The sequence below is a fragment of the Festucalex cinctus genome, chromosome 8 (assembly GCF_051991245.1).
Source record: "Festucalex cinctus isolate MCC-2025b chromosome 8, RoL_Fcin_1.0, whole genome shotgun sequence".
Classification (NCBI taxonomy): Eukaryota; Metazoa; Chordata; class Actinopteri; order Syngnathiformes; family Syngnathidae; genus Festucalex; species Festucalex cinctus.
This window is the reverse complement of record NC_135418.1, coordinates 15,066,022-15,074,333: the sequence shown is the minus strand read 5'-3', so window position 1 is coordinate 15,074,333 and position 8,312 is coordinate 15,066,022. Positions and strand designations below refer to the sequence as shown.

The following is an 8,312-nucleotide window of genomic DNA, read 5'->3' as shown; positions in this document are numbered from 1 at the left end:
AAATTTGGCAACATGTTATAATTACAAAAATAAATATAAACCAAATTTTAAGTGGGTGGGCTTTTATAATTAGGCAAAAATATTATTTATATTTAATATTTTTTTGTTTTTGTTTTAATTGACTCTTTTTTCCAATTGTATTTAGGAATTGTCATTTTATTTTCAAAAGTGCCATCCAAGTACCCTGGCTTTGTTTTGGCCCTATAGAAACCAGCACATCTGTAAAGCTTTACATTTACAAGAGGCCTTCGCAGTTCTGTCATCCTGGGTTCATGTTGCACTCAGTGCACAATTTCAAACGGATATCCTGAGTAATTCTGCACATAAATTTTCTCCAAATAGCGGACAGCTGACATTTGAGCTTTGGGGTAAAGTTCCACACCATGGTAGAAATTAAAGGCATGTGCATGTGAAAAGTTTGGGAAGAATGAAAAAGAATGTAGACCTCAATGTGCAGAGGGAAGAAATACATGTGGTAAAAGTTTGAGACTGGAACAACTGGGTGTGGTAACATCAAATGCCAAGTCAGGTAATTAGTACACCTCAGGTGCACTCTTGAGGAAGATCGTTTGATTGTTGTCCACGGAACTAAAAAGGTCCAACCAGACAAGACACTATATACCATAAACCTGAAATATATGGGGCAACTCCCTGGCACAATTCATTTGCTACTTGTTGCAACACGCCTTTTGTGAGAACTTGCCTGAAGGCTTCTAGCTGAAAAGCCATCTCGACAGTATGTTTGCCCTCTGTTTGTAATCTCCCTGTCCTATGATGACACGCTGAGAGGGACACAGTATGCACATCAATTCAAACATTTCAAGTAAGCTTGGGTGGTTTATTTCATCAAATATTATCAGTCTTTTTGTGGGGAATCGTGTTCTCCTTGTGGTTGAGTCCTGCCATATAGTCCAAAAATATGTTAAGATCCACTGACCTGTCAATAGGTGTGAATGTGACTGGCTGTTTGTCTCTGTGCAAGTCCTGTGACTGACTTCTGATCTGTTCTCGGTCACCAGATGAAAAAGTCGTGACCTCGCAGACCAATATAAAATTGACTTTTTAACTCATTCGCTCCCAGCCATTTTCACAGAAACAATCCCGTTCACTCCCGGCTGTTTTACTGAATTTTGACTGATTTTGCAAGGCCCACAGAATATTGTGTTCAATTGCTATAAAAGCATGGAACCTATCAAAAGAAAGATTAAAGTCTCTTCTTTCATCAGGAAAATAAAGTATATTTCTCTCTGTTACCGTTTTGAAACAATTAGCATTAGAAGAGAGCTAAGATTAATCAGTTTTCACAAATCTATTTAAAATTGTAAGTAATTGAGCTTTTTCTAGATGGCCCTGGTTGATCTCCTTTGCGCTGCAGCAACCTGCTGGCCGTTTGTGTAATAACTACCATTTCTGCAACCGTTCTTTGCAGTTGAGAGGCTGCATCAAAGCCTTCTGTATGCTTTAGCATAAAAAAATAAATAAAAAACCTATAAATAAGTCTTTGGGACACTTAAAACATAAAAAAACGTATTTACACGTTATTGGGAGCAAATGAGTTAACCTATGTTGGGTCTCTGGAGTGCCTGCCCAACCATCAACTGTGAAATTAAACAGTCAAGTACAGTAAGTGGTGATCAGCCTATTCTCTGCGTGAGTTGTTCTGCACTGCCCCACAGTTATGAAACAGTAGATAAGTATTTAACATCATAGCTAGTTTCTTGGACAATGCTAGGTTAAAGTTCCAGAGCAAAGTAATTAATGTTAAAGTCAAAGACAGACTAGTGTTAGCTAACAAAGTTCCCAACATAAGCTTCTGATAATGATGTTGTTATAATGTTCTGTTATGTTGTCACCAAAGAAATGGTGCTATAATAATGTTCTGCTAAGTTGTCTAGAAAAGAATATGCTGAAAAACTCTTTTTTTAATCCTTTGGGTAGTTTGAAGAAACTACGCGTGGAGCTATAGCACGAAGTGCAGAATTTCACAAATTTAATTTCCTAGATTTTTTTTGATGATGCATTTGGGCCACTGGGAGGCGGACGTGCTAACCAGTCACCATAGTGCCGCCCACAGATATATTTTCGGCATGCAAAAATATAGCAATGTGTTGGCATTACATAAATATTAGACAAAGTAGAATCCATTTTTCTGGGTCGTAGGGTTGCGCGGGGCGTGGTTTAACTCATTCAGCGGACATGCTCATTGTGTTTTTGGGGAGGGTGGAAAGAAGGATACAATTTTCCCAATTTTGATACCTCATTTTATGTTCTGAGAGATCTTAGTAATCATTGAAATTGTTAACAAGTTGTTAACAAAGCTTTTCTTTGTGGTGTGTCAAATGTAGATATAGGCTTGCCCCGTTTTTACACCAAGCGCATGTGCGTCTGTCTACAAAAATAGGGCTGTGTGCAGGTAGCATGTAAAAAAAAACAAAAAAAAAACAGCTTTGGTCCGCCCAGTTTGGTGCAACGCAATCTGCCAAATTACCAAACATGGTAAAATAGACTTGCCCCAGCACGAAAAAGAAGAAGCGCCCGTTTTTATGCCAAGTGCACGGGCACCTGTTTACGAAAATAGGGTCCTATGTCTTCTCTGAGGGAAAAATCCAGACTAGACTGACCATCAGTCAGTCCCACAGCGATGATGGTCATCTTGTATCATCAATACTTGTTGATCAGTCAGTCACAAAGCGACTATGATTGATGCACTGAGTAGGAAATGATTATCTTGTGTCACCTTTTAAACAATAATACATATTAGTGTGTACGGTGAGGTCACAGGGGCTCTTTCATGAATTGAACTGAAATTTTACGTCTGATTTAATCAGAGTTGGAAACAAAGCCTTGATAAACTACAAACATGCCTGGCATGAGTGTACTCTGATTCGTAGTATTTAGCTAATAGAAGAAACACCAAAGGGATACAGCTTTATGCTGACATTAATGCTGAAAACTTAGTTTAAGATGAACGAGAATAATCTATTGATTGATCTCTGAAAGTGCACCAATATTGGCACTGATCCAAAGCTGATTGACCTTGAAGCCTGCTTTCTTCTGACTGCCACTCCAGTTTTATCCAGCACACACTAATGTGCGACTTGAGAAAGGATCTGCGTTAATGTGAAGCACTCACAATGTCTTTGTTTCCTTACATAACAACCTTTCCCTCTGCTAACCTCTTACGCTCCTCTCTCTCAGCCTTTCCCATGTAGGGTGTGTCACAGTTTATCTTCTGACAATCCCTCCCTACCTGTTCTACAGGATTGGCCACTCCTGTTGTTCAGAGCCAGAGGCATGTAGGTTGGGAGGGACGGCGGTTGGCCAGTAAAAGTGAGAGGACAGGTTGTTATGATGAGGATCCTCCCCCATCAGCTCAGCTCAGCTCAGCCATATAAGCAAGCCGTCCTTTCTGTCAGACACTCAGAGGGACTTGACTCTCCTTTGAAGCCTGCACACCCCCAGTTCTCTGTTCAGCCTTGACAACACCAACAACGTCAAAATGATGAGGAAGTCTTACTCAATTTCCGGCTCAACCGGCACGCCCCGGAGGGCCGCATCTAGCAGCTACTCCATCAAGAGAACCGGCTACAGTATTGGGTCCTCTGCTGGTGGTTATGGTGGTTCTGGCATGTATGGCGGCGCTGGTGCTGGAGGCTTAGGAGGCTTAGGAGGCTATGGCACTTCCTTTAGCTCAAGCTCAATGCTTGGTGGTGGTGTTTATGGAGGCGGAATGATGGGAGGCGGAATGATGACCGGCGCCCCAATCACCGCAGTCACAATCAACCAGAGCCTGCTGGCCCCCTTGAGTCTGGAAATTGACCCCAGCATCCAGGCTGTTCGCACCCAGGAAAAGGAGCAGATCAAGACCCTCAACAACCGCTTTGCATCCTTCATTGACAAGGTTGGTTCTATTGACTTCTTTGATGTGATAGGTAATACATTTGCTCAGAGTATCCGCGTACTGCTCCTGTAGGTGTATCTGCAGAACTCAGCCAACCAAATGCTGACATGTATTTCACTAAGTAGCAATGCCGTGGCGCTTATCTGTGTGGTGTTGTATCCGTCAATGAGTAACAGCTTGAAGGATGGGAGGGTTGAGAAAATAATCAAAGTCTGTTCTTTTTCAAGGATGATTCATCTTTGATTTTCTACTTCAAACAAACTTTATTTTTGAAGTATCCGAAAACCTACATTGTAACACCTCACCGTTGAAGGAATGTAATGCAGAATCGACTTTTGCTTATCTTTGACAGTTTCTTTTGATATAGTGAGATTATCACATGTGCATCACAAAAGAAAAGGCAGGTAAAATAATAACAACACAGCTGCTTTGTCGCCATTGGCTCATCTACCACACTGAGACTTTTCGTAATAGCCGGTGTGACTGTGGCCTTTACTAGCTAAAGAAAGCATAAACAACAGCATCAAAGTCTAGCAAGGGGTACCACATCTCAAAAGACATATAACTTTACAAAACTCAAGTCAGGAGTAGCGCTCGTTTGAGTTGTTCGTGCAGGGTACCACTGGGAGAGTAAGGGGTGTGGCTATTCAGATAGGAAGACAGTTGTGTTGTAAATAACAGGGAGGCACCACCCTTTTTTTTTTTTGCTGAGCTAGCTCACTGATTAGAATGAAAAAAAATAAAAAATTAACCTTGACTAAATCTAAAAATATAAAAATCTAATTCACAAATTGTTATTATTATTTTCTTTAACATTTTAACAATTTTCTGTGGTGCTGTGTCTTTCCAGGTCCGTTTCCTGGAGCAGCAGAACAAGATGCTGGAGACCAAGTGGGCCCTCCTGCAGGAACAGACCACAACCCGCTCCAACATCGATGCCATGTTTGAGGCCTACATCAGCAACCTGCGCAGGCAACTTGATGGGCTGGGCAACGAGAAAGTCAAGCTGGAGGGAGAACTGAAGAACATGCAGCTCCAGGTGGAGGACTTCAAGAGGAAGTGAGTGTTGAATAGATTTGTCCATTGTGGATATTTGATTGAGCGATTGAAACTGATTGAATGATATTATGTCCTGCGTTCAATAGGTATGAAGATGAAATCAACAAACGTACAGCTGCAGAGAATGAATTTGTGGTCTTGAAGAAGGTAGGAATTAATTAACATTGTATTGATTGGTGGGTTTTTATATTGAGTTGACTCCGGATACCACTTATTATATTTTCAAAATCTTTCCAGGATGTTGACGCTGCCTACATGAACAAGGTGGAGCTGGAGGCCAAATGTGACGCTCTTCAGGATGAAATCAACTTCCTCAGGGCCATCTATGAGGCTGTACGTCTAATATTGCTCTTTCTGCATGCCATTGTTTGAACCAGACCAAAGACTTGATTCTTTTGCTACAATCTGATGCCCTGCAGGAGCTTCGGGAGCTGCAGTCCCAGATCAAGGACACCTCTGTCGTTGTGGAGATGGACAACAGCCGCAACCTGGACATGGATGCCATTGTGGCTGAAGTGCGTGCTCAGTATGAGGAAATTGCCGCTCGCAGCAAGGCTGATGCAGAGTCCTGGTACAAACAGAAGGTAAAAGCAACGCTAACATTAATTTCTGATCTTTCTCCCTATTAACCATACATAATAATATATTACGTTGTATTTTCCATAACAGTATGAGGAGATGCAGAGCTCTGCTGGTCAGTACGGTGATGACCTTCGCTCAACCAAAGCTGAGATCGCTGAGCTGACCCGCATGATTGCCCGTCTTCAGAATGAGATCGAGGCTGTCAAGGCACAGGTAACGAAAACGTCCAGAACATCTCAAGGTGACTTATTGATGAAGACAACACGAAACAGCCTTTTCACTTGTACTGTAAAAACCTTTCCGCAGAGGGCCGCCCTTGAGGCACAGATTGCAGAGGCAGAGGAGCGCGGTGAGTTGGCAGTGAAGGATGCCAAGCTCCGCATCAAGGATCTGGAGGAAGCTCTTCAGAGAGCCAAGCAGGACATGGCCCGCCAAGTGCGTGAATACCAGGAGCTGATGAACGTCAAGATGGCCCTGGACATTGAAATCGCCACCTACAGGAAACTGCTGGAAGGCGAGGAATGCAGGTGGGGTAGCCATCTAGGAATAATAAATGATATTTCACCAATTTGTCAATAGTCTTACTTTATCTAAAATGTGCAACCTTTAGACTGCTCGCTGGTCCGGCTTCCGCAACCATCCATGTGCAGCAGTCCTCAGGCGGTAAGTAATCAACCCTCTACAATCATCACCTGTACTTGCTCTTCAGAATCACAAATCAATCCCATTGCTGTTTCGTCTCCAGGATTCTCCAGCTCCGCTGGTGGTGCCGGACTTGGCTATGGTGGCAGCGCCGGACTTGGCTATGGTAGCGGCTCCGGCAGCATGTCTGCTAGCTATGGCGGCAGCGTTACTGGCGGTTATGGTGGTGGTAGCACCATCACCAAGCAAACAGTGTCCACCACATCATCCAGCAGCAGAAGATTCGTTTAAGAAGGAGAGCAGTCCCTCTTTCCTTTCTGAAAATCTTGAATTGGCCAAAATCTGTTTACCCTTTCATGGTGCTATGCACATACCACATTGGAGCAGGCAATGAGAATCCAAAAATTAGTAATTTGCCAAATTATGCTAGCTAAAAAAAAAAACAGCTATCAGTGGTGTTCCAAGACCAATTAGATCAATTTATATACCACACAAATGCGACATTCATCATCATTTAAGAGTTTCTGAAAGTAAATGTGGCCTAAACATAAGGAAGGTCAGTTGCAATGCAAAATGTGTCATATTTCTGCACAAATGTCTCATATTTCTGCACTGACATCCAAGAAATTGGAAAAGGGAAGCAAAAGAGGCTTGGGCTGTTCAAACCATGCAAGAGAAAGATTTGCATTTCTGCACACAATCATGAAGTACAGATGCTCTGAAATAGACAGGGAGACTGCTCCAGTTCTCAATAGAAGTCTCAATTTTTAGATTTGAGTGCCAACACCAGTAGAGAGCTGGAGATAATAAGTAGCAATGTTTACAAATAAAACACAATCAGTGCCTTGATCTTTTTTGGGGGACTCTGTCAAATCATTCCCTTTTTTGTTTAACATTTCCTTGCCTTGATGCTTCATTTATGTTGAAACCAGATATATTTTGAAGACCCTCTTATCAACATGATTGATGACAGTTGCAACAAAAAACATCACCAATAAATCTGAGGACCCGGTCACTTGTCTGTCTTGTTTTTGCATGAGAAATGATTTCCAAGAAGCGCACAGCCTGGTGGGAAATGCACCACAAGAGTACAATCCTGCTCCAGTTTTGTCCAGAAACATCTGCTTTTGACTGATACCACAGACGCATTTGCCCTTGATGCACCAATGTGCATTCCATATTCATCCATTTAAATTTACAGTTACACTGTTTCAAATCTTAATTATCTACGGCTGAATATATGTATTTGTTAAAGTAGGGATCTGTTGAAAGTATTTTCATTGGGCAATTGATTGAAAAGCTGCATCCTGCAAGATACATAAAGTTTAGAAAAGCTCTTACGCTGCTTGCTGATTATTAAGGCAGTTCACCACCCACAGGTGAGACTTCAATAAAATCACTTAACTTGACATCAGACAACAGAACAATAATCAGGACAGCATTCAGAACAAGTTATCTCCAACCCATAATTAGGCAGGTACGAGTCTAAACTCGCAGAGTTGAGCTACTTTCTTCATGTTTTATTAGCAGGTTCATCATCTTTACCTGAGGCTGAGAGTTGGCAGGTATTCATTGGTTTATGGACTTAAAAATAGGCTGACTTAAAATAACTCCTGTCGAGGATCATGCCAAATACTACAAATATGATCTCTAGCTTCATTCTGCCTTGTGCTAGATGATGACACATGACAAATGAGAAAATCTTTCCTCTTGGTGTTAAACATGTTGTTTTACATGCCAAAGCAAATTCATTGATGAACACCCATTCATCAACAGGCCAATAAATCAGCCCTGGCTTAAAAAACAAACCAAACATCGTAATTTAGCAATATGGAAAGAGTCAATGGATCAATATGTATAGAGTACTGCAGATTTATAATGTGGTCTGTTCACAAACATCTTCTGGCCACCATTGTGATTGTAACTGTCAGTATTTTACTGCACAAAAGAAAACTGAACTGTTGCATTAAATCGATAGAAGTTTGAGTAGCCTTCCACTAGATGTTAGAAATGTATCTCACCAAGTTTAAGATGTATATGATTCCCTGAAAAAGGAAGACAAACGTTGTGAAACCTCTATTTCAGGCATGTCAAACTCAGTTTGGCTCTGGGGCCGGATCCAGACTTT

General features: G+C 41.6%; 1 protein-coding gene across 1 annotated transcript; it reads left to right on the top strand.

Moving 5' to 3' along the window:
• The first annotated feature begins 3,409 nt into the window (after nucleotides 1-3,409).
• On the top strand, nucleotides 3,410-7,199 carry LOC144023345 (keratin, type II cytoskeletal 8-like). Its single transcript, XM_077528654.1, has 9 exons — nucleotides 3,410-3,901; nucleotides 4,752-4,960; nucleotides 5,047-5,107; nucleotides 5,198-5,293; nucleotides 5,380-5,544; nucleotides 5,630-5,755; nucleotides 5,849-6,069; nucleotides 6,153-6,205; nucleotides 6,288-7,199. Exons 1-9 carry the CDS (start codon nucleotides 3,500-3,502, stop codon nucleotides 6,473-6,475), a joined length of 1,521 nt encoding a protein of 506 aa, XP_077384780.1. The 5' UTR covers nucleotides 3,410-3,499; the 3' UTR covers nucleotides 6,476-7,199.
• Nucleotides 7,200-8,312: the final 1,113 nt, after the last annotated feature.